The sequence below is a fragment of the Schistocerca americana genome, chromosome 1 (assembly GCF_021461395.2).
Source record: "Schistocerca americana isolate TAMUIC-IGC-003095 chromosome 1, iqSchAmer2.1, whole genome shotgun sequence".
Taxonomy (NCBI): Eukaryota; Metazoa; Arthropoda; class Insecta; order Orthoptera; family Acrididae; genus Schistocerca; species Schistocerca americana.
This window is the reverse complement of record NC_060119.1, coordinates 47,074,959-47,102,529: the sequence shown is the minus strand read 5'-3', so window position 1 is coordinate 47,102,529 and position 27,571 is coordinate 47,074,959. Positions and strand designations below refer to the sequence as shown.

At 44.5% G+C, this 27,571-nt stretch overlaps 1 protein-coding gene across 1 annotated transcript; it reads left to right on the top strand.

Annotated features, from left to right (window-relative positions):
* On the top strand, window positions 1–25,760 carry LOC124596240 (putative uncharacterized protein DDB_G0282133). The gene is made up of 4 exons (XM_047135344.1): window positions 1–113; window positions 13,959–15,126; window positions 15,239–16,579; window positions 25,716–25,760. The coding sequence occupies exons 1-4, from the start codon at window positions 1–3 to the stop codon at window positions 25,758–25,760; spliced, it is 2,667 nt and encodes an 888-aa protein (XP_046991300.1).
* Window positions 25,761–27,571: the final 1,811 nt, after the last annotated feature.

The following is a 27,571-nucleotide window of genomic DNA, read 5'->3' as shown; positions in this document are numbered from 1 at the left end:
ATGGGCGTACTACTTCGGCTGGTGAGAGGGAGCAGATCCAGAGAGGAAGTTGTGGCAACAGCAGGGAAAGAGGAGGGAGAGGGTATAGGGGGATGGGGCTGGGCAAGGAAGAGGTAGGTGGAGGAAATGAAGTAACAGAGAGGAAAGCTGAAGATTGTGACACTAGATGGAGTGTCACATTCTATTGGTGAACCTCAGCATAAGACAGGTGATCTGGAGACTTGTATTCTTGGATTTTCTTTCTCTCTTGTATGCCTGGCAAATCTGGCTAGTGAGGGGAGCCGCTTTCAGTACATTTGTCACACACCGGTGTCAGAACACAGGGGCTTCCCTCATGGACAGGGTGTCCACAGTCAGCAAACAGAGTGTCTGCCATGCAACGGGATGACATATGCCCAAAACACAGCCACCGAAAGCACCACACAGGTGGATAGGCATATGGCTTCACGTCACCATTGTAGCACATAACCTTGACCTTCCCTGTGAGGGTATTCCCCTCAAAAGCTAGAATGAAGGCACCACTATCAGAGCAGTTGTGTTTGTGGCCCATATGCACATGCCAAACAAAATTAACGCACACTTCTCCAGATTAGCCCACAGTTCATCATCAGTTTGCAGGGCGAGATCCCAATGAAAAATCACTCTCCGCACCATATTCAGAGATTGGTGAGGGGTAATACACTGGCACATTGTCAAGATGATCACAGGTGCAAAGAGCTGCCGATTGGGATGCAGAAAATGCTTTGATCAATAATTTTGTCCTGAATATTTTCCACAAAAAACAATAGCATTGTGGCAGTGAATGTGTTCCCATATCTACTCATACAGATGAGGTAATGGGGTAAGTGTTTCATCCAAAGATGGCTAGCCTGGCCCTCCTCCCATGGTGTAGCGAGGAAAGGAGAGGTTGCTGGGTAACATGAGGCAGCATTCAATGATTGTTCACCTTTCGAAGAAGCACCCGTTTGAGATCGGCCAGATTTTTGCAGCTCCATATCTTTCATGCCCCCCCATGAACCATGGACCTTGCCGTTGCTGGGGAGGCTTGCGTGCCTCAGCGATACAGATGGCCGTACCGTAGGTGCAACCACAACGGAGGGGTATCTGTTGAGAGGCCAGACAAACATGTGGCTCCTGAAGATGGGCAGCAGCCTTTTCAGTAGTTGCAGGGGCAACAGTCTGGATGATTGACTGAGCTGGCCTTGTAACATTAACCAAAACGGCCTTGCTGTGCTGGTACTGCGAACGGCTGAAAGCAAGGGGAAACTACAGCCGTAATTTTTCCCGAGGACATGCAGCTTTACTGTATGATTAAATGATGATGGCGTCCTCTCGGGTAAAATATTCCGGAGGTAAAATAGTCCCCCATTCGGATCTCCAGGCGGGGACTACTCAGGAGGACGTCGTTATCAGGAGAAAGAAAACTGGCGTTCTACGGATTGGAGCATGGAATGTCAGATTCCTTAATCGGGCAGGTAGGTTAGAAAATTTAAAAAGGGAAATGGATAGGTTAAAGTTAGATATAGTGGGAATTAGTGAAGTTCGGAGGCAGGAGGAACAAGACTTTTGGTCAGGTGATTACAGGGTTATAAATTCAAAATCAAATAGGGGTAATGCAGGAGTAGGTTTAATAATGAATAAAAAAATAGGAGTGCGGGTTAGCTACTACAAACAGCATAGTGAACGCATTATTGTGGCCAAGATAGACACAAAGCCCATGCCTACTACAGTAGTACAAGTTTATATGCCAACTAGCTTTGCAGATGATGAAGAAATTGATGAAATGTATGACGAGATAAAAGAAATTATTCAGGTAGTGAAAGGAGATGAAAATTTAATAGTCATGGGTGACTGGAATTCGTCAGTAGGAAAAGGGAGAGAAGGAAACATAGTAGGTGAATATGGATTGGGGGGAAGAAATGAAAGAGGAAGCCGGCTTGTAGAATTTTGCACAGAGCATAACTTAATCATAGCTAACACTTGGTTCAAGAATCATGAAAGAAGGTTGTATACCTGGAAGAATCCTGGAGATACTAAAAGGTATCAGATAGATTACATAATGGCAAGACAGAGACTTAGGAACCAAGTTTTAAATTGTAAGACATTTCCAGGGGCAGATGTGGATTCTGACCACAATCTGTTGGTTATGAACTGCAGATTGAAACTGAAGAAACTGCAAAAAGGTGGGAATTTAAGGAGATGGGACCTGGATAAACTGGAAGAACCAGAGGTTGTACAGAGTTTCAGGGAGAGCATAAGGGAACCATTGACAGGAATGGGGGAAAGAAATACAGTAGAAGAAGAATGGGTAGCTCTGAGGGATGAAGTAGTGAAGGCAGCAGAGGATCAAGTAGGCAAAAAGACGAGGGCTAATAGAAATCCTTGGGTAACAGAAAAAATATTGAATTTAATTGATGAAAGGAGAAAATATAAAAATGCAGTAAGGCAAAAAGGAATACAAACGTCTCAAATATGAGATCGACAGGAAGTGCAAAATGGCTAAGCAGGGATGGCTAGAGTACAAATGTAAGGATGTAGAGGCTTGTCTCACTAGGGGTAACATAGATACAGCCTACAGGAAAATTAAAGAGACCTTTGGAGAGAAGAGAACCACTTGTATGAATATCAAAAGCTCAGATGGCAACCCAGTTCTAAGCGAAGAAGGGAAGGCAGAAAGGTGGAAGGAGTATATAGAGGGTTTATACAAGGGCGATGTACTTGAGGACAATATTATGGAAATGGAAGAGGATGTAGATGAAGATGAAATGGGAGATAAGATACTGCGTGAAGAGTTTGACAGAGCACTGAAAGACCTGAGTCAAAACAAGGCCCCGGGAGTAGACAACATTCCATTAGAACTACTGATGGCCTTGGGAGAGCCAGTCATGACAAAACATTACCATCTGGGGAGCAAGATGTATGAGACAGGCGAAATACCCACAGACTTCAAGAAGAATATAATAATTCCAATCCCAAAGAATGCAGGTGTTGACAGATGTGAAAATTACCGAACTATCAGTTTAATAAGTCACAGCTGCAAAATACTAACGCAAATTCTTTACAGACGAATGGAAAACTGGTAGAAGCGGACCTCGGGGAGGATCAGTTTGGATTCCGTAGAAATGTTGGAACACGTGAGGCAATACTAACCTTACGACTTATCTTAGAAGAAAGATTAAGAAAAGGCAAACCTACATTTCTAGCATTTGTAGACTTAGAGAAAGCTTTTGACAACGTTAACTGGAATACTCTCTTTCAAATTCTGAAGGTGGTAGGGGTAAAATACAGGGAGCGAAAGGCTGTTTACAATTTGTACAGAAACCAGATGGCAGTTATAAGAGTCGAGGGGCATGAAAGGGAAGCAGTGGTTGGGAAGGGAGTGAGACAGGGTTGTAGCCTCTCCCCGATGTTATTCAATCTGTATATTGAGCAAGCAGTAAAGGAAACAAAAGAAAGATTCAGAGTAGGTATTAAAATTCATGGAGAAGAAGTAAAAACTTTGAGGTTTGCCGATGACATCGTAATTCTGTCAGAGACAGCAAAGGACTTAGAAGAGCAGTTGAACGGAATGGACAGTGTCTTGAAAGGAGGATATAAGATGAACATCAACAAAAGCAAAACGAGGATAATGGAATGTAGTCGAATTAAATCGGGTGATGCTGAGGGAATTAGATTAGGAAATGAGACACTTAAAGTAGTAAAGGAGTTTTGCTATTTAGGGAGTAAAATAACTGATGATGGTTGAAGTAGAGAGGATATAAAATGTAGACTGGCAATGGCAAGGAAATCGTTTCTGAAGAAGAGAAATTTGTTAACATCGAGTATAGATTTAAGTGTCAGGAAGTCGTTTCTGAAAGTATTTGTATGGAGTGTAGCCATGTATGGAAGTGAAACATTTACGATAACTAGTTTGGACAAGAAGAGAATAGAAGCTTTCGAAATGTGGTGCTACAGACGAATGCTGAAGATAAGGTGGGTAGATCACGTAACTAATGAGGAGGTATTGAATAGGATTGGGGAGAAGAGAAGTTTGTGGCACAACTTGACTAGAAGAAGGGATCGGTTGGTAGGACATGTTTTGAGGCATCAAGGGATCACAAATTTAGCTTTTGAGGGCAGCGTGGAGGGTAAAAATCGTAGAGGGAGACCAAGAGATGAATACACTAAGCAGATTCAGAAGGATGTAGGTTGCAGTAGGTACTGGGAGATGAAGAAGCTTGCACAGGATAGAGTAGCATGGAGAGCTGCATCAAACCAGTCTCAGGACTGAAGACCACAACAACAACAACAACATGTTTCATGCGTCAAGCATCTGCCCCAATACCAGCCAGTGTGACTAGCGGCTCTCCCCAAGGGTGCTACATAGCCAAACCGAGGTCTGTCTAGCACAGCGGCCATTGGCAGGAGTTGTGATGCTCCAAGAGCACAAGCAACCACTCCTTGGCATACATGGGGAGTGAACAACTCAGGAATCAGGAGAGTGCTTCCTGTGTTGTCAGGGGACTCAACCCGATGGGTACATAACACCCCCATCACACAGACTGGCTATGTGTGCCGGTGACCTAGCAGGGCAGAAGGTGGCTACCCGGGGGAAGGGAGACGGAATCCTCACTGCAGACGCCAGGGAGGGAGTCATTCCCCAAATGGCTCACAGTAAAAAGAGGAAATTTTGAAGTTGAGGTCAAAACTCAAGTGGGGACCTAAAACCAAACAGGATGAATGTACAGGCAGAAAGAACACAATTGCAAACAATAAAGAAAACCAGGTGGATTGCCATGTCCATTTTTTTTTGTGTGTTTAGGGCACTCACCTACGAAGGTCATTAGCGCCCAGTCACAAACGTTACTGCGGCCAAGCTCATATCCTTAGTTTCATTGCATTGACAGACATCTCCAAACAGATCTGCGTCTTTGCAAGTACTCTCTGCTACTGCTCCCTTGAATTTTTCTACGGTATTATTGCACTATCAGCAGCTTCATTCCCAGGCACCACAACGTGACCAGGAATCCACAACAAAAAGGACATGGGTGCCAGTATCAGCTAGCGACTGAGGGGACCATTGAATTCATTGCATGAGAGGGTGGTCCGAATATGAGTCCCAGTGACTCTGAATGGCGCTCAAAGAATCAGAGCAGATGGCATAGGCAGAATGACAATGGCGGAAGATATACTGAACAGCCTGATAGAGAGCAGAAAGCTCAGCTGTAAGGCTTGAACACTGGTCAAGGAGCAGATACTGAAAGGTATCATCCCCAATGACAAAGGCACATCCGACGCCAGCATTAGTCTTGGAGCCATCTGTGTAAATAAAGCCGTTATTAGTGGACCTCGAACAAAGTTCAAAAAACCTCAAGTGGTATATCGAATCCGTGATGTTCTCCTTTGGGAGCGACCCGAGTTCAAGGTGAACACGAACCTGAGCCTGGAGTGAAGGTGGCATCGGGCTTTCACCCACTCGAGAAGTAGTAGGGAGGGTAAAATCAAGTTGCTGAAGCAGGTGACGAAAGTGAACTCCTGGAGGTAACAGGGCAGAGACATACAGCCCATATTGGCAATCAAAAGAGTCGTCAAAGCAGCAGAAATATGATGGGTGGTTGGGCATTGACGTAAGTCGGCAGGTGTACCGACAACGCAACATATCGTGCTGGTAGTTTAGTGGTAAAGCTGCAGCTTCGGCATTCAGACTCTCAACAGGGCTGGTGTAGAATGCTCCAGTCGCCAGACGTAACCCCCCAATGGTGGATAGAGTTTAGACGGTGTAAGATGGACGGCCGGGCAGAAGAGTAGACAATGCTCGCATAATCTAGCTTTGATCCGACAATGGACTGATATAAGCGAAGCAGGACCATTCGACCTGCTCCCCATGATGTACCACTGAGAACACGGAGCACATTTAGGGAATGGATACAACGAGCAGCCAAATAAGGCCCATGTGGAGACCAGCAAAGTTTCCTTTCAAATGTAAGACCTAAAAATTTGTTTCTCTCCACGAATGGGAGAGCAATGGGACTGAGATCTAATGCTGGTGGAAGAAACTGTTTGTAACTCCAGAAGTTCATACAGACCATTTTCTCACCAGAAAAATGGAAACCGTTTGCGACACTCCAGGAATATAGACGGTTTAGACAATGCTGAAGACAGCGCTCCAGGAGACATGTTCTCTGAGCGTTGCAGTAGATTGTAAAGTCATCCACGAAAAGGGAGCCTGAAACCTCAGCTGGAAGGCAATCCATTATTGAATTGATAGCTACGGCAAAAAGGGCCATGCTCAAAATGGAGCCCTGGGGCATCCCATTCTACTGGCGAAAGGCATGTGACAAAACAGAACCCACACGTATCCTGACCATATGATCCATTAAAAATGCATTAATAAAGAGAGAGGAACTGCGAAGGCCCAAAGTGTACATGGTGTGGAGAATTCCCGCCCTCCAACAGGTGTCATAAGCCTTCTCCAAAAAGTTGTTCATAATGAAGGTCGACAAGGTAACTAGGTGGTCAACGGCAGAGCGGTGCCTACGAAAGTCACAATGGACTGTGGCAAGAAAGTATCAAGATTCAAGGAGCTAAACCAATTGAGAATTCACCATGTGCTCCATCAACTTGCAGACGCAGCTGGTAAGGGAGATGGGATGATAACTGGAAGGAAGGTGATTGTCCTTTCCTGGTTTGGGAATGGGAAAAACAATTGCTTCACGCCAGTGTGTGGGAACATGACCTTCAGTCCAGATGCGATTATAGGAGCGAAGAAGACAGCCTTTACCTGAGCAAGAAAGGTTCTTCAGCATCTGAATAAGGATACCATTGGGCCCTGGAGTATTGGATCGGGTACGGACGAGTGCACTTTCGAGTTCCCGCATGGTGAAGGTGGCATTGTAACTTTCACGATTCAAAGACTGGAAAGAAGGTGGCCGTGCCTCCTCTGCTTATTTTTAAGGGGCGGAAGGCAGGGTGGAAATGGGCAGAGCTCATAACCTCTGCGAAAAAGCGGCTGAAAGTGGCTGAAGGCATTTGAGATATCCTCAGCATCCACAAGGACTTCATTCGCCACAGTCACGCCAAAAATCGGAGAGTGGACCTTGGTGCCAGACAGTTGGCGCAGGCCAAACCAGACTACTGAAGAAGGGGTAAAACTGTTGGATGAGCTGGTGAAAGCCACCCAGCAAGCTGATAACACGACAACATTGTGCACAGAGTCGTTTATAACTGATACAGTTTGCCAACTTAGGATGGTGCTGGAAGGTGCGTAAAGTACGTCACTGAGCACAAATAGCGTCGCTGCATGCGGTAGTCCACCAAGGGACTGGGGCTCGACATGGAGAAGAGGAAGTATGAGGGGCGGAATATTCAGCAGGAGTGAGAATAACGTCCATGAAGTATGCGACCTGACTATTACAGCTGGATAATTTTGGTCATGGAAGGTCACCAGGGAGGTGAAAAGCCCTCAGTCAGCTTTGGAGATGTTCCAGCTAGTGGAACATGGAGAAGGAGTGTGATGCAGGAGATGGATTATGCAGGGGAAAAGGTCGCTCGAGTATGTATTTGGATGAATGTTGTTCAACTGTGCAACAGTAACTTAAGCTTGCAAATTGTTAATGCATCTAATGTCAGTCCCTGTAATTAATTTGATTGATAAAATTGTTTGTTGAACCTGCCCAATTCATGTGACCTTTCCTTGTTTTGTGAACTGTGTACTTCCAATATCATGCCCTTTTCATAATGGTACAATTGCCAAAATATGGATTCTAATTAATTAAGCCTGCTAAAGTTTTTACTGCGCGGCTCATGACTGTTTTAATACGCTTTTAAATTGTAATAATATGAATGTTGTTAAGCAATAAATTGTATTACATAAAACAACAAATGAAAAAATATGTGAGTCCACATTCCACTTCTTTTCCTTAAAGCTGTCCAAACACTAGTTGTGTGGTATCAATGTCTTAATGATGGAAGATGAGCAGCAATGTGACTTGCACTTCATGGAACACACAACTAAAGATTCAACAGATAGGTTCATAGTTCATCTTCCATTTCAGGAAGAGCAAAGTTTGTTATGCAATTCTTTCCACAATGCAGCAAAATGCTTCTCTCAGACTGAGCAGAAACTAACAAGACAATCAAAGCTTGCGGAAAGCTACACAGAGTTTATGAGGAAGTACGAAGGTTTACGACACGGCAGTACTAGTCATGACAGAAGCCATTTCATAGTACACGCCACTTCAGCTCAACTACTAAAAGAGAGCAGCATTTGATTTTCTTGCCAAATCAAACACAAATTTGTCACTAAACAGTCTTCCAATGATATGACCAACCATTCAACATTATTTGTAATCCATAACATTATGCTTTCACATACATCGCATTGCCTTCACAGTAGACATGGAGAATATGCATTGACAAGTTCTGGTAGTAGATGAAGATCGCACTTTCCAAAGAATATTGTGGAGGAGTGATAGATCTGCACCACCTCGGGAATACGAGTGAAAGGCGATCACACACAGAATGACTTGTGCGCCCTTTCTTGCAGCCAGTAATCTGTTACAGTGAGCTCACAAAGAGAGTGAGCAGAGTGAGGCAGCAAACATTCTCACTAATCATTTCAATATCGACCATTGTATCTCAGGATGCAATACAGTAAGGGGTGAAATCAAGCTCCAGTAAGATCTCAGGAAGATATTGATAAGAGGTGGAGCTTCACTATGGAAATGGTACAGCAACACAGACGAACTATTCAAAAATATCCCCTCAGTGGTGCAAAAAACACAACTACTTTTACTGCTTGATAATGATGAGGATGTTAGAACTTGAGGTTTATTCTAGCATCCAGCTGTTCAACATTTTGAAACTGTGAACAATTTCAAACCAGCACCTAATATCTACAGCTTCAGCTTCACAAAATGCGCTGTACTGTGTGCCACATCATACATTTTTGATCCATTTGGATTAATTAGTCCCCTTGTGATCACATTTAAGATACTTCTGCAATGTCTATGGCAGCATAAGTTAATGTGGAATGGGCCCTTGTCCTCAGAGTTGTACACCTTGTGGCAGACACTATACATTGAGATTCATATGACAGACAGCATGCATGTTGATCATATGGTCACTGCAGGAGGGACAGCTACCTGTATACAGAAGTCAGTACAAGATCTGGTTGATCATCCAAAGATTGATCATTTGATTCTGTTTCATGTATCAGAGACATACCTGAATATTACTGGAAGCAAATCCCAAACAGCTAACGTAGCTACAGAACATAGCTACACAGTTACTTTTACTTCACACAGGACAACCAGTGATAGATGAGCTACCAAACATGAAGTTAGATATATTGAATTACTAAGCAACCCAAGATAAACTTGTGATACCCAAAGACAAGAAGCCCTCTCTATGAAGTGCACGAGAAATTAATTTAATGACCATAATAATATTCTAAAAAGGGTTTTTTCAAGTTTGTCTGGCTATGATAATAGCAAGAAGAGTGACTCTATTACCATTTTGCAAAGGTGATTGACGTATAATTGCAATAACTAAATATTTTAGACAATTGTAGGTGGTAATTATCATGTTTAATGAATATCAAATGTGCTGTAACCTAGCTCTGGAGTAAAGTTACATATTTTGCAATGTCTATAGTATCAATGAATGATGGTTGCTGCCATAAAGTCACATTCTAGTTCAAATAATGGGTTTAAACTTTTATTCACGTCAGGAATTTTCTCTCTTGCGCATGAAATCTGCTGCAAATGTGTGAAGAGTTTCTGCAGAGTGGGACAGCAATAGTTGCTTCATCAGGCTTCACTGTACTTGCTGATTTGAGAGTTTTATTCCATGCTATCTCATTCTCATTCAGTGAAGTGCTTTGCCCTAGATCTGTAGCACTGTGACAACGCCATTATATCAGGAGAGAAAATATGAAGTTACGATGCCATTAGCCAGTATGCGAGTATTCTTTGATATATTTTTGTAATTGTTCAGTAGGTAATTACATTGTAATATAAGACTTGAGACAACACTTCAGTTACCAGTGCAAATAAAGTTGCAAAAGTTGTGGTGTCAGGAAAGATTGGAGTGCAAAAAATTATAAGTATGAAGTGAAGATGAATAGGATATGTAGAAAGGTGTTAATTAATTAAAATCGGGTGTGCAGGGCACCCCACAGAACGGCTAAAAACCATGGGCTGATGAAATTTGTTGGCACCCTGGAAGGTGGCCAGGAAACAGGGTGGGGGGGGGGGGGGGGGGTTTCATTACATGCCACAAAGCCAAACTTCCTTTGCTGCTGGTGAAACTCACCATCTCTCTGTCAGTCTCAGTGGTGCTGCTTCTACTTTCACTCACCTGAGCAATAGGACGCGGGGCTTCCCCGACAACAGGGCCTGATTGACAAAAAAGGAAATTGTGTGTTAATATAAAAAATACTTAATCTGCAAAAGTCAAACAAACAGTTAATAAATGAAGACTGTTTCAATATGACATTATAAAGAACAGAATCAATTACTTCAATCTTTTAGAGAGCCTAGTGATCAGTGAATAACTGAGCATCTAATCTAGTCAATTATGTACAACAGTGAACATTACTAACCGAGATCCACAAAGTCAGAACTTTATTCGAGTTGCAAGCTGGCTATCTGAATACCGCCAGGGGCAAATAAACTTTTATTGTCAACATTTCAAATAATTATTAACCAAATTTTATAATTTAATATCCTGTAGTAATCTGCTTATTAAAACATACAATTTTATGTTACAGGGTTAACTCACTGTGGCAAGTTTAACGGTTAGGAACTGTGTGTATGACTGTATATGCAGCCTCACTCACTGCAAGCATATGCTGTCATTCTACTCATCCAGTATTTGACAATGAGAGCACTTTGTGACTTGCAGAATACTTCATCAAGAATTTCAAATTATCATTAACTTTTCTCAGGGATACCCCACATAAGGTAATAGCAAAAATGTTATCACTTTCCACATTTTTGCTGTTCATGCAGTAAAATTGCACATCAAACACATACAATGTAATCCTCCTTTCTTTACTTGCAGATGGATACACATAGCAAGGAGACAGTGTAGCAGACGATGTGGGTTGTTTCTCAGGTGCATTCTTCGTAAAGGTGAGGCAGGAAGAAATTTGTTGGGTATGGGAACAGGATGGAGTAGAAGACATAATAGGAATGAGGTGGAAGTGTGTGGTGTACCATATGACTGGTACCTTACAATGCTGTCTTGTGACATTCAACAGAGTGCTGCCTGTTGCTAGCATGTTAATAAACCTGAAACAAACTCAGAGCAGCTCATCTTGCCCATGACACCCATTGCATAGTTTCTGTATAGGGACCACATGACACTGGACAATTTTCCAGTATTCCTGTGCTCTTCACAGCCTTCATAGACCACTGCACAATGGCTCACCAGCCAATCCAATTCCCAGACATTACATCCACTGTCTACTTCTGAGTGCCATGACTATATTAATAAGAATGTAGCCCACAATATTGACATCACTAGTGCAACCTACTCTTTAGATACCTACAGCAGTGCCTCTCAGTTTTTACAAACAGAGTGCTGAACTGGAGCTTCAAGAATAGTTCTCATATTATCAAACATCTTTCAGTGGATCAGGGCATTCTTTACCTTGCCTTGCTCTAACATTCCCAACTATTCCTCTGAGCACAACAACAATGGAATCTAGGAAAACACCAGTGCAGCTTGCAGTGCTCAGCTTAGCTCATATTTGTGACAACCTTACAGCATAACAGGACTATTGTTATGTTTTTAGCACTAGGAAGCCATTTCACACGCCCAACATTATAATGTGCCTTCTGTGTTGCAATGAAGTTCTAATGTTCATGACAACCTAAGCCATTTCTCACCTTGTGTATGGATCATCTGCAACAGGTGGTTTAGAGGACCACGAGTTGATGACAGATGGGGAAATGCAGCTCCCTACTGGACTCCATGTAGAGAGGTGAGGCAGTAAGAGAAACAATTTTGTCTGGGAACAGACTGTAGTGAAAGTCTTGATGGGAAACGTTTTTTGAGCAAAGGAACAGTGGTACTGTACGTACATTATCTTCGGATACTTATCACAAATTCTCTCCAAATGTGTGTGCACATTTCTCCTATGTTTTTCAGTTGTTTCTACTACACAATTTACTCCCAGCCTCTTCATTTCAGAGGTAATCAGCTCTCATGTGTCATATGGTAAATCATAAAAAACATTATTGCTGACTGGATTCCTCATAAACACCCTCCTCATTAAACAAAACACAGCTCCATAAATAAATGTAAACACTTAAATTATACGAAGAAACTACTAAGACAGCCAAAACAAAATAAGAAAAACAATGCAATTGTCTCCAGTTCACTATCTCATAAGGAGGAAGAAAAATAGTACATCGAAAAACAGTGTCTGTACAATTGTGATGGCTAATCTCCAACTACGGTCTGGATTTTGACAGTCATGACTAATAGATACATGCATTAATTAGCAAAGTTAGTTTGTATGCTCTATTACTGCAATGCCAGACATGTCATCCAGCCATAGATACTTAGCCTTAGCTGTGGTAGCTATTATAAATGTAAAAATGTAGCTTTAAAAATAGAAGAAGTGATCAAACCAATAACTATGCTGAACACACTAGTTACAAGACACAGACATCACTTTTCTCCAAGAATAAGTTATCGGTGAAAATATATGTCTAATAGTATATACCTAGCAAATAATGTAATAAAGATAAATAATATCTTCACTGACATTGCCACCCACAAAAAAAGCAAAATCCTTGCAGTTCTTTCTACAAAAGGAGTAAAGAAGACCTCTTGTGTTGGTGATATGAGGGCTATGTAGCACTGGAATGGAGACAGGGAAGGGTCTGAATGGGTGAGAAAACTGACTAATCAAGGCTGAAGCCAGGAGGGTTACAGGAACGTAGGATATACTGCAGGGGGAGTTCCTGGCCACAGTTTATTACTGGTAATTCATGCAGACAGACAGCTTGTTGCTTGTCATTCCCATGCAGAAATCAGCACATTGGTTGAAGCTCAGCCTCTATATCAGATGACTGGTTTCACATGTAGCCCTGCCTTTGGTGGGATATATGTTGTTTGTAACCAGCCTGGAGTAGATGGTGCATGAAGGATGTATGGGACAGGTCTTGCATTTAGTTCTATTACAGTGATCTGAGCCATTAAGTAAGGGTTGGGAGCAGGGATTGTGCTGGGATGGACGAGTGTATTGTGTAGGTTTGGTGGACGGAGGAATACCACTGTGGGACAGGTGTGGAGGATAGTAGGCAGGACATTTCTCATTTCAGAGCACAATGATAGTTAGTCAGAACACTGGTAGAGGATGTAATTCAGTTGTTCCAGTCCTGGGTGGTACTGAGTTACAAGGGGAATGCTCCTCTGTGGCCAGATGGTGAGACTTTGGGGGTCGTGGGAAACTGCAAAGATAAAGCACAGAAGATTTGTTTTTGTACAAGGTTTGGAGGATAATTATTGTCTGAACACTTCATTGAGTCCCCCGGTATATTTCGAGGGGGGCCCCTCATCACTGCATATGTGGATAGACTGTATGGGAGGGACTTCTTGGTATGGACTGGGTAGCAGTTGTCAAAATGGAGGTATTAATTGTAGTTAGTAGGCTGGATATGAACAGAGGCAGAGATGTAGTCATCTTTGAAGTGGAGATCAACACCTAGGAACTAGGCTTGCTGGCTTGAGAAGGTCCTGGTGAGACAAAGGAGGAGAAGCTGTTGAGGTTCTGGAGGAATGCGTATAGGGTGTCCTCACTCTCGATCCAGATCACAAAGATGTCTTCAATGAATCTGAATGAGGGGAGGGGTTTTAGGATTCTGGGTGTTTAGGAAGAACTTTTAACCCATACTTAATCACTCATATCCCTGTAATAGACCTAGATGCAAGACCTGTCCCATACATCCCACCAACGCCCACAGCAACGCCCACAGCAACGCCCACAGCAACGCCCACAGCAACGCCCACAGCAACGCCCACAGCAACGCCCACAGCAACGCCCACAGCAACGCCCACAGCAACGCCCACAGCAACGCCCACAGCAACGCCCACAGCAACGCCCACAGCAACGCCCACAGCAACGCCCACAGCAACGCCCACAGCAACGCCCACAGCAACGCCCACAGCAACGCCCACAGCAACGCCCACAGCAACGCCCACAGCAACGCCCACAGCAACGCCCACAGCAACGCCCACAGCAACGCCCACAGCAACGCCCACAGCAACGCCCACAGCAACGCCCACAGCAACGCCCACAGCAACGCCCACAGCAACGCCCACAGCAACGCCCACAGCAACGCCCACAGCAACGCCCACAGCAACGCCCACAGCAACGCCCACAGCAACGCCCACAGCAACGCCCACAGCAACGCCCACAGCAACGCCCACAGCAACGCCCACAGCAACGCCCACAGCAACGCCCACAGCAACGCCCACAGCAACGCCCACAGCAACGCCCACAGCAACGCCCACAGCAACGCCCACAGCAACGCCCACAGCAACGCCCACAGCAACGCCCACAGCAACGCCCACAGCAACGCCCACAGCAACGCCCACAGCAACGCCCACAGCAACGCCCACAGCAACGCCCACAGCAACGCCCACAGCAACGCCCACAGCAACGCCCACAGCAACGCCCACAGCAACGCCCACAGCAACGCCCACAGCAACGCCCACAGCAACGCCCACAGCAACGCCCACAGCAACGCCCACAGCAACGCCCACAGCAACGCCCACAGCAACGCCCACAGCAACGCCCACAGCAACGCCCACAGCAACGCCCACAGCAACGCCCACAGCAACGCCCACAGCAACGCCCACAGCAACGCCCACAGCAACGCCCACAGCAACGCCCACAGCAACGCCCACAGCAACGCCCACAGCAACGCCCACAGCAACGCCCACAGCAACGCCCACAGCAACGCCCACAGCAACGCCCACAGCAACGCCCACAGCAACGCCCACAGCAACGCCCACAGCAACGCCCACAGCAACGCCCACAGCAACGCCCACAGCAACGCCCACAGCAACGCCCACAGCAACGCCCACAGCAACGCCCACAGCAACGCCCACAGCAACGCCCACAGCAACGCCCACAGCCTACGCCCACAGCCTACGCCCACAGCCTACGCCCACAGCCTACGCCCACAGCCTACGCCCACAGCCTACGCCAACACCCTACGCCCACACCCTACGCCCACAGCCTACGCCCACAGCCTACGCCCACAGCCTACGCCCACAGCCTACGCCCACAGCCTACGCCAACACCTACGCCAACACCTACGCCAACACCTACGCCAACACCTACGCCAACACCTACGCCAACACCTACGCCAACACCTACGCCAACACCTACGCCAACACCTACGCCAACACCTACGCCAACACCTACGCCAACACCTACGCCAACACCTACGCCAACACCTACGCCAACACCTACGCCAACACCTACGCCAACACCTACGCCAACACCTACGCCAACACCTACGCCAACACCTACGCCAACACCTACGCCAACACCTACGCCAACACCTACGCCAACACCTACGCCAACACCTACGCCAACACCTACGCCAACACCTACGCCAACACCTACGCCAACACCTACGCCAACACCTACGCCAACACCTACGCCAACACCTACGCCAACACCTACGCCAACACCTACGCCAACACCTACGCCAACACCTACGCCAACACCTACGCCAACACCTACGCCAACACCTACGCCAACACCTACGCCAACACCTACGCCAACACCTACGCCAACACCTACGCCAACACCTACGCCAACACCTACGCCAACACCTACGCCAACACCTACGCCAACACCTACGCCAACACCTACGCCAACACCTACGCCAACACCTACGCCAACACCTACGCCAACACCTACGCCAACACCTACGCCAACACCTACGCCAACACCTACGCCAACACCTACGCCAACACCTACGCCAACACCTACGCCAACACCTACGCCAACACCTACGCCAACACCTACGCCAACACCTACGCCAACACCTACGCCAACACCTACGCCAACACCTACGCCAACACCTACGCCAACACCTACGCCAACACCTACGCCAACACCTACGCCAACACCTACGCCAACACCTACGCCAACACCTACGCCAACACCTACGCCAACACCTACGCCAACACCTACGCCAACACCTACGCCAACACCTACGCCAACACCTACGCCAACACCTACGCCAACACCTACGCCAACACCTACGCCAACACCTACGCCAACACCTACGCCAACACCTACGCCAACACCTACGCCAACACCTACGCCAACACCTACGCCAACACCTACGCCAACACCTACGCCAACACCTACGCCAACACCTACGCCAACACCTACGCCAACACCTACGCCAACACCTACGCCAACACCTACGCCAACACCTACGCCAACACCTACGCCAACACCTACGCCAACACCTACGCCAACACCTACGCCAACACCTACGCCAACACCTACGCCAACACCTACGCCAACACCTACGCCAACACCTACGCCAACACCTACGCCAACACCTACGCCAACACCTACGCCAACACCTACGCCAACACCTACGCCAACACCTACGCCAACACCTACGCCAACACCTACGCCAACACCTACGCCAACCTGGTCACAAAGGTCACTTACCCCATTGAAGGCAGTGCTACCTGTGAAACCAGTCATGTGCTATATAAGCTAAGATGCAACCATTGTGCTGCATTATATGTGGGCATGACGACAAACAAGCTGTCTGTCCACATAAATGGCCACCTACAAGCTGTGGCAAGAAACAAGTTGATACCCTGCTGCTAAGCACGCTGCCCAACACGACATCCTTCATTTAAACTCTACGCTATAGTGAGTAGCAACTTTCTGTTTCATAATATTCTTTGTTTCAATTCACTTCTTCAGTTTTATGAGTCCTTCACCCCAGCTGCATCTAATTGTATATTGTATTTAATTTTAAATGTACTATTTCTTCTTTATAATTTCATTTGATAGATTAAAAAATCTACTTGCCAAGCAGCAGCAAAAAAACAGAAACACACACACACACACACACACACACACACACACACACAGACAGAAGTACACACACACACACACACACACACACACACACACACACACACACACACACAGACAGAAGTACACACACACACACACACACACACACACACACACACACACACACACACACACACACACACACACACACACACACACACACACACGTGTGGGCAAGAAAGAATGTGATTGGTGATTAGATGTTTTTATCTATCCAATTAAATTACACTGTTCGACAAGAGTTCTATTCCTGATATCAAACTGTGTGCTTCTAACCCAGTTTACCATGGGAAATTCTAATATGTAAACAAAATATCATTGTCAGGGATACGTTTTGTGTAGTATGTATGTATATACGAGGGCGGTTCAGAAAGTAACCTCCGATCGGTCACATGTCGGGTTGTGGGGGGAGTAGCAACGCCATCTGTGCGTTCACGCACTCAACAGGTCAGTCGGCATCAAGCCGTGGTCGAGTGAACGTCGTACCTGCACTAGTTTAGTTTTTGTGGCAGTTTGAAATCGTTGCTGCAATAGAAAACCCTGCCAAATGTGAAGTGCGTGCTGTCATAAGGTTTTTTACAGCTAAAGGATATTCTGCAGCAGCTATTCATTGTGAGCTTTGTGCCATGTATGGACCAAGAGTTATGAGTGAAGGAGTTGTCCATGAATGAGTACGTTTATTTTAAAGTGTACGAGAAAACGTTCATGATGAAGAGAGGTGTGGTAGACCATCATTGGTGACTGACAAACTCGTTCAGACAGTTGATGCAAAAGTTCGTGAAAATCGACGTTTCTCAGTGTCGGAGTTGTCTACCAGCTTTCCACAGATTTCTAAGACTCTCTTGTACGAGATAGTGACAGCAAGGTTGGGTTACCGTAAGTTCTGTGCACGATGGGTGCCCAAAATTCTTACCGACCACTACAAAACTCAAAGAATGGCCTCTGCATTAGACTTTCTGTCACGTTATGAGGACGAAGGAGAACCATTGATAACCAGAATCGTGACCAGTGACGAAACCTGGATTAAGTACATGAACCCTGAGACAAAAGAACAATCAAAGATGTGGGCACATTCAAATTCGCCTACCAAACCAAGAAAAGCCTCGCAAGATTTTTCTGCCAGAAAACTGATGGCAACGGTGTTTTGGGATGCCAAAGGGGTGTTGTTGGTTGAATTCATGGAACGTGGTACGACCAGTAATCAAGACGTGTACTGTGAAACAATAAAAAAGTTACGACAGGCTATACAGAACAAACGCCGTGGTATGCTGACTTCCGGTACCGTTTTTTTGCACGATAACGCCTGTCCTCACTCTGCCCGCAGAACAACGGCCCTTCCCGAGTCCTTCAAGTGGGACGTTATCAACCATCCACCTTACAACCCAGACCTGGCGCCAAGTGATTATCACCTCTTCATGCATTTGAAGAAATGGCTCGGGTCACAGCGGTTTGATGACGACGAAGAGCTCAAAGATGCGGTCACAGGCTGGCTCCAGGCACAAGCAGATGATATTTATGCAGAAGGAATTTCAAAGCTTGTGAAGAGATACGATAAGTGCCTCAATCGCTATGGAGACTATGTAGAAAAATAGTGCAAAGATGTAGTTGTAAGATGTATATATTAAAATATTTTTATTTAACTTCGGGTATTTTTTTAAATCAACCGGAGGTTACTTTCTGAACGGCCCTCGTATATATATACATATCCACAATTCACGGTAAACATAGGGACATTATAGAGAGATACAGGTATGTTGCCACATCCGTTAGTGATGGAACATAACAATTTCTTGTTACAGGTATGTTGCCACATCTGTTAGTGATGGAACATAACAATTTCTTGTTCAACAGCAGGTGGGAAGAATCAGATGTCATCGAGTTATCCCCTGCCATATGTATGTCACTGAGACCACCTGCAATAGCCCATTATCTCTAACAGTGACAGCCGGTTGCTGCATCAAAACTAAGTCTCAATGGTGTTTTGCTGCATAACGGAAATAAAATACCCTTCATTTCAGTAGCTTATGCCAGCTTGACCAAAGAGAATTACCAATTTGTAGAATGGGTGTTAAATTCATTACTATACCGTGAATACAAATGGAAAATATTTGCAGATTTCAAAGTAATTGCGATGGTACAGAGAATGTAACAAGGGTACGTGGAGTATGCCTGTTTTCTTTGTGAATGGGATAGTCGAGACGGAAATTGTCACTACATGAAAAAGAAATGGCCTAGTCGGAAATGGAAAGTGGGTGAAAAGAATGTACAACATTAATGTCAGATAGCTCCTGGGGATATACCACTTACACCACTTCACATCAAACTTGGGCTAATGAACAATGTGCAGTGTGTCTTTGAAGATACATATGATGGACCCTCATCTGGACTACTTCATAGAGAGTTGTAGTGATGTATTGAATGAACATGGCGAAAAATACCATTAGGACATTTCTACCATAGAAAGGTGTTATGAATGTAAGTGGGTACCTTCTATATTAGCAGATTATTGCTGGAATATCATTCAAGATAAGAAAGATTCACAATACAAGAGAAGAAAGTGATGTGCATTAGAATAGAGTGGTTCATTTTCTTGTCGATTTCCTCTTATTTCTCGTATCAAATAAATGCTACAAGGTGTATCCAAAAAGATTTCTGTGTTATATGTTAGAATTCATGCTCCATTAATGTGATGAAATTATAACATCATAAATATGTGAATTTCTCTATTGAATTTCCCCTCATGTTTGCTGCAATATATCAGAAACAGAAGAGAAAAAGAAAATGGTGATTATTCATAAACAATTCCTGACAAAAAAAAAAACTAAAAACAGTTTTGAATTCAGCTTTCTAAGTACAAATAGGATCACAATGTATTTTTTTCAGAAATACAAGGGTGTTCGTAGAAGAGTGTTATTTTGGCAAAGTTGATTGTATTAACTGTTATATTATTCTATTTCTTCTTTAGATATTGTGCACTAAACCCACATTGTGATGGAGTTAAAAAAATGCTTTCTTCAAATATTCTTGTCAATTCTATCACATTTCCCCAACAAATGTACACATTGGCAGATCTAAAACAACATTACAATTTGGTAGCCTTGCCAACAACATCCAGAAGTAACACATTTCTGATTACATCTTAAGGTGATTTACATTAAAAACCAGTATATACAATATATTTTTCATCCAATGACAGACAACAAACGAAATATTTACATTTGTAAAAATATTTCACAGGAGAATCATAAAAACGAAGAAATAAAATGACATGAAAGAAGTATGCTGATGGTTGGAAGAAAAAAAAAGGTAACTTTTCTGTTCATCCATGTAATAGCCAACTTGCATTTGAGCTCTCATGTTACTTAATGTGATATTATTTCTTGGTCAAAGAGGCTTGGCATTCAGAGGTTCAGCTCAGAAAATTGCAGGTTCAACTAATGAAAATTTCCTGTGAATATTCGAACTCTTCTGTTTATAACAATTGAATACATAGGCAAGGTGAGAGACCAACAATAGTCTGGAAAGCATTTGCACATGCATTATCTGTCATGTGACACTCAGAATGAACTTTTTCTAGTTCTCAAGTCGGTGGTGACATATTGCAACAGAGATAAAATCAGAAGCATTATTCATTTACTGTTGCTGCAACTCCCAGTTCAAATCATACCGAACAAACAACATTCACCCTGCATTGTATTTACTATGACAAGGGGACTGATAAATCTGAAACACGACTTGTCTTTGGAATTCAGAGATTGTAATCAGGAAATGTGAAATGCTATCCCACACTCAATGTGATCAACACTTGTGAAACATTCTGCTTCTCTTAGTGAATGCCACAGACTTGGTTACAATAGGGGAAAGAATATTATAGGGTCAAATAAAGGAACACCAACATTTTCTTCAGTGAAATCATTTTCTAAAATTTCCCCTCTATTGAGTCCCTCATGCTCATTCCATCATTGTGGAACATTTGAATGCAATGGAGAAGGTTCAACAATGAAGCATATGAGATACACAAGCCAAATGAGAAAAATTACTGGTTGGCCATATGTGCATTATCCACTTGCTTGTCATCGATTTGTGTGTGAACACCACCTATCATTCCTATCCTGCACCATTACTGATGACTAGAAAATTTGTCTTTGTGCTAATGCAAGGGAAAGAAAAGAAAGAAATGGTTTAGTCCAAACAAAGCAGTAATGCCACATAAAAAGACTTGCATGCATCCACATAAGATAGTGTTATGCATCTGGTGGAACAGTGGCCATGTGGTGTACAAAGAGTTGCTTGCATGAGGTAACTCTCCTGTTGGCATTTATTGTCATCAACAGACATCTTCCAGACGAAATCCCAGAACAACAACTAGGAAGACTGTGTGAAGTGATGCTATTCCACAATAACAGCAACCGGAATCCTGCGACACTGGCCAGTAACACTATACAACAACTGGGTTGGGAAGTCAATCTGCAACCACCTTTTCACCTGACATTGCACCCACAGATTTCACCTTTTCTGCTCTCTGTTCAATGATCTTCACAAACTTCCTTTTGGGGTGAAAATACACTTTGAACATGGCTCTACAAGTTCTTTGCTACAAAACCACATGATTTTTACAGTTATGGATTCAGAAAGTTACCCCAACATTGGCATGCTTCAGTGATCAGTGAAGCAGATTATATTATTTTCAATGATTTAAGTCTCCATTACGTGTAGTGTGTGTTTTTGGAACTTATAGAAAATATTTGAGTCTTATGCACCAGCCTAAGATGTTTTGTTGGTCATGAAACTGTTAATGTAGAAATAAACAATCAAAGGCTAAGTCTGGAATAACATTTGTCACAGTCTGTCCCTCTGTCAGTCAGATAAATTTTCTTAAACCTGCAGGCCAACTGTATGAGGGGTTGTGGTGAACTGATTGATTGCGAATGTCAGTGAGGGGATGAGTTGGAACAGGGTGTAATACACTCCTGGAAATTGAAATAAGAACACCGTGAATTCATTGTCCCAGGAAGGGGAAACTTTATTGACACATTCCTGGGGTCAGATACATCACATGATCACACTAACAGAACCACAGGCACATAGACACAGGCAACAGAGCATGCACAATGTCGGCACTAGTACAGTGTATATCCACCTTTCGCAGCAATGCAGGCTGCTATTCTCCCATGGAGATGATCGTAGAGATGCTGGATGTAGTCCTGTGGAACGGCTTGCCATGCCATTTCCACCTGGCGCCTCAGTTGGACCAGCGTTCGTGCTGGACGTGCAGACCGCGTGAGACGACGCTTCATCCAGTCCCAAACATGCTCAATGGGGGACAGATCCAGAGATCTTGCTGGCCAGGGTAGTTGACTTACACCTTCTAGAGCACGTTGGGTGGCACGGGATACATGCGGACGTGCATTGTCCTGTTGGAACAGCAAGTTCCCTTGCCAGTCTAGGAATGGTAGAACGATGGGTTCGATGACGGTTTGGATGTACCGTGCACTATTCAGTGTCCCCTCGACGATCACCAGTGGTGTACGGCCAGTGTAGGAGATCGCTCCCCACACCATGATGCCGGGTGTTGGCCCTGTGTGCCTCGGTCGTATGCAGTCCTGATTGTGGCGCTCACCTGCACGGCGCCAAACACGCATACGACCATCATTGGCACCAAGGCAGAAGCGACTCTCATCGCTGAAGACGACACGTCTCCATTCGTCCCTCCATTCACGCCTGTCGCGACACCGCTAGAGGCGGGCTGCACGATGTTGGGGCGTTAGCGGAAGACGGCCTAACGGTGTGCGGGACCGTAGCCCAGCTTCATGGAGACGGTTGCGAATGGTCCTCGCCGATACCCCAGGAGCAACAGTGTCCCTAATTTGCTGGGAAGTGGCGGTGCGGTCCCCTACGGCACTGCGTAGGATCCTACGGTCTTGGCGTGCATCCGTGTGTCGCTGCGGTCCGGTCCCAGGTTGACGGGCACATGCACCTTCCGCCGACCACTGGTGACAACATCGATGTACTGTGGAGACCTCACGCCCCACGAGTTGAGCAATTCGGCGGTACGTCCACCCGGCCTCCCGCATGCCCACTATACGCCCTCGCTCAAAGTCCGTCAACTGCACATACGGTTCACGTCCACGCTGTCGCGGCATGCTACCAGTGTTAAAGACTGCGATGGAGCTCCTTATGCCACGGCAAACTGGCTGACACTGATGGCAAAGGTGCACAAATGCTGCGCAGCTAGCGCCATTCGACGGCCAACACCGCGGTTCCTGGTGTGTCCGCTGTGCAGTGCGTGTGATCATTGCTTGTACAGCCCTCTCGCAGTGTCCGGAGCAAGTATGGTGGGTCTGACACACCGGTGTCAATGTGTCCTTTTAGCCATTTCCAGGAGTGTATAAGAGGCACAGGGACACATACAGGTACTGAGGGAAGGAGGATTGTGGAACTCAAGGATGAGCTAAGGGGAACTCCTATATGTTTAAATCAGGGAAGCTGATATGGGAGTGGAAGGGGTGACAGAATTGGAGATGGGTCTCGAGAATGTAGTTCACAGGTTGTGAAGCTACGACCAAGTCAGGCATCTTGTACTCACAAGGGAACCTCCCCATCGCACCCCCCTCAGATTTAGTTATAAGTTGGCACAGTGGATAGGCCTTGATAAACTGAACACAGATCAATTGAGAAAATAGGAAGAAGTTGTGTGGAACTGTGAAAAAATAAGCAAAATATATGAACTGAGTAGTCCATGAGCCACATAAGCAACATAATGGACTACGTAAGCTTAGGAGCGCCATGGTCCCGTGGTAGCGTGAGCAGCTGCTGAACGGGAGGTCCTTGGTTCAAGTCTTCCCTCGAATGAAAATTTTACTTTCTTTATTTTTGCATAGTTATTATCTGTCCGTTCGTTCATTGATGTCTCTGTTCACTGTAGTAAGTTTAGTGTCTGTTTTGCGACCGCACCGCAAAACCGTGCGATTAGTAGACAAAAGGACGCGCCTCACCAATGGGATCAGAAAACATTTGATCGCAAGGTCATAGGTCAGCCGATTCCTCCACAGGAAAACACATCTGATATGTTCTATATGACACTGGTGACGGCATGTGCGTCACATGACAGGAATATGTTGTCGACCCACCTAACTTGTACACTTGGCGAATGGGTAAAAAGATTCTTCTACCTTGCCCGATTTAGGTTTTCTTGTGGATGTGATAATCACTCCCAAAAATGTGATGAAAACATAAGAGTTTGTCAAATAAACTGAAAATAAAAAATTAAACTTTTCACTCGATGGATGATTTCAACCAAGGACCTTTCATTCCGCAGCTGCTCACGTTACCACGAGACCACGGCGCTCCTGCGTCCCCATCATCCTTAATGTTGCCTATCTTCCCATGAACTACTCAGTTTGTATATTTTGCTTATTTTTTCACAGTTCCACACAACTTCTTCCTGTTTTCTCAATTGATCTGTGTTCAGTTTTTCAAGGCCTATCCACTGTGCCAACTTATAACTAAATCTGAGGGGGGTGCGATGGGGAGGTCCCCTTGTCAATAGCATGTTGTCATTGCATAGTCAATTACCCTCTTGGCAGGCGAGGGATAATGGTGGCACCCAGGCTCTTTCACACGTCACGTCAGTGAGGTTGCAAAATACTGATTCAGGAGAGAAGAAGGATTACAGGGACAATATTCTTCATTTCGAGACATGATGATGAGGTTTCAAATCACTGGACATGAATGTGGTTAACTTGATCCAGTCCCCAATAAGATTGGCAACTTTTCTCTTTAAGAAGCTCAACTATGCTGAGTGATTGTTTTATACATAAATATATTTATCTCAAGGTGATAATTTTAATATGAGCCACGACTACGGAATAAGGGGACTGTGATCTTAACATTGCTAATTATTGTAGTGTGCCAATTTGTAATGTTAGCTCACCTTTACAATGACTTATTTTAAAATGTCAATTTGGTACTTAGAAATTTGTCTTCATTCTCTTTCATCACGTTTCCCTCACAATCTACCACCGCATACATTTTAAACACAACTGCACATTTGTGACCAATCTTTTGTAGTTACAAAGGCACTGCCAATTTTCAGTATGAATTATGTACCATGTAATTAACATCCAGTGTCAAATTCAAGTATAAAATTTTGAACAACTGTTTCACTGAAATACTTTAGCAAGAAAAATATGGAAAAAAATACCACATAGGAAAATATTAAAGCGATAACTTTAGCATATAATTAAGCTACTGAATAAAGCAAAAATCTCACCTGCCAGTACCTCCTCTGGGTGTACCTCTTCCTGTTCCTGCAAAAAAAATTAAAAAGCTGAATAACTTTACATGAACTGAATTTAAGCATAAATGAAACACCTTCAAATGTGTCAGTGGTATGTTATCTCACTGCACATGCTCATCTCAGTGTTAGTAAGTTGGTAAATTATATAATGACAGATTACGAATCAGGTGCAGTGACAAGTAGATACATGTGAAATTTTATTAAAGTGCAATTGACGAAAACTGCATAATAATACAAATGAAGAATCACAAAATATTTCTTTTTCAATTGAGCATAACTGTCTGAATTCACTAGAGCTGCCAGCTGCCACTTACAGCCACTGCCACAGTGCAGGACTAAGGAGCCCACAAAACACAAGTCAACATGGTGGGAATGTAGACTACAGCTGCTAGATCCATGAAGGCTGGTGCAAGGATAATGCCAGTGACTGGAATAGAAGTACAGAATAGTTTGCTGGAAAGAACACCCCTCAAATATGACCTGGTGGAGTAGTCTGAAGGATCATGGAAGGGGAAGTGAATAACAGACCATTATAAAATTACAGATCATAGAGATAGTGATAGGGTTTATTATGCCTATATCTGCTGCTACCAGGACAGAAATTTGAAATTGATTCTTGGTCTCAGAGAGCCATCTGAGGTTGGCCCACACAACAGAAGAGGGTGTGGAACAGTTAAGAGAACTAGTAAATGGACATTTGAAAATTTGTGTCTGATGCAGCTGAATCATGTCCACACTTGCTTAGAGGCCTGTGGGAGCCACATTGGACAGGTTCTCTAACGGTTGTCTTGTCTCAGCATGTTTAGTGCTGTAATGTACTGTACAGGATTTCCGGCCTCGAGTCTGTATGATCCTTTTTGCTCATTATTCTCTTAGGGGTAGTTTGCTGCAGTTTCTTCCTTTCTTCTTCTTCTTCTTCTTCTTCATTTTCATTTTATGAGTCAGGGATTCTTGCCCGCTCTGGTTTTACAGTTGTCTCCAAAATCTCCTGGGCTGTTCTCCAACTCTTCTGCCGCTCAGCGTGTACTCCTACATTACCTGTGTAAAGTCTGGTTTTGTATCTTTTTAAATGTTTTATTACATATTGATCCTATATTTAGTCTTTCCTAATATCTTCATTTCGGATTGTATCCACCCTCACACCATCTTTAATACTCCTTTAAGATCTCATTTCCGCCGCCTGTATTTTCCTCAGTTGGTTTTGCATTTTTTTTGTTTTGTTTTAGGGCGCAAAACTGCTATGGTCATTAGCGCCCAATCTGTGACTTAGGTAAAAGTAAAATACGAAAATGGAACCAGCAGCTAAGGGAGCGAAACTCAAAAAATTGGAGAAACTAAAAGCAGGAGTACAGCATGAAAAACCACTAGAGAAAGGGCTTGGTTGTCCCCAAAAAGGGCTTCAAATGACCGACGTCATCTCACTGGCACTAATAAACTCAAGAACGCGATCAGCTGAGCGCGTTATCTGCTAAAATTGACGATATTTCAGGCGACAGCTGTAGACGGGCGCGTAACAGAGTAAAATAGGGGCACTTGAGTAAAAGGTGTCTTACTGTCCACAGCTGAGAGCAGTGGGGACAGAGTGGGGGAGGATCACCGCTTAAAAGATGTCGATGGCTAAAAACACAGTGCCCTATCCGGAGTCTAGTTAATATTACCTCCTCTCGACGACGCATTCAGGAGGAAGAGGTTTAAGCACAGGGAAGAGCTTTCATGTCCCGCAAGTATGGGGAAGTGTTGACCAATGTGCATGCCATAAAAGAACAACACGATGACATAAAACACTCCATAGATCGGTGAAGGGAATCGTGTGAGTAGCTGGCCGAAGAAGAGAGACTGCAGCCTTGGCTGCTATATCGGCCGCCTCATTTCCACAGATACCAACGTGTCCTGGGATCCAGAGGAACACCACCGAGACGCCCCCAAAGGGAGCAAGTGGAGGCAGTCCTGAATCCGGTGGACCAGTGGGTGGACAGGGTAGAGAGCTTGGAGACTGAGGAGAGAGCTGAGAGAATCTGTACACATAACATACTGTATCCGCTGATGGTGACGGATTTATTGGACAGCCTGGAGAACAGTGTAAAGCTCTGCAGTATAAACGGAACACTGATCGGGAAGCCGAAATCGATTTGGGGTGTCGCCAACAATAT

Excerpts from the sequence above, each read along its gene's own strand:
- LOC124596240 (XM_047135344.1), top strand. The coding sequence starts at position 1 with ATGGGCGTACTACTTCGGCTGGTGAGAGGGAGCAGATCCAGAGAGGAA. Across the intron at positions 114-13,958 it reads TGGGGCTGGGCAAGGAAGAG|CAACGCCCACAGCAACGCCC; the intron begins GTAGGTGGAGGA and ends CAACGCCCACAG. Across the intron at positions 16,580-25,715 it reads ACACCTACGCCAACACCTAC|AGCTGCCAGCTGCCACTTAC; the intron begins GCCAACACCTAC and ends TGAATTCACTAG.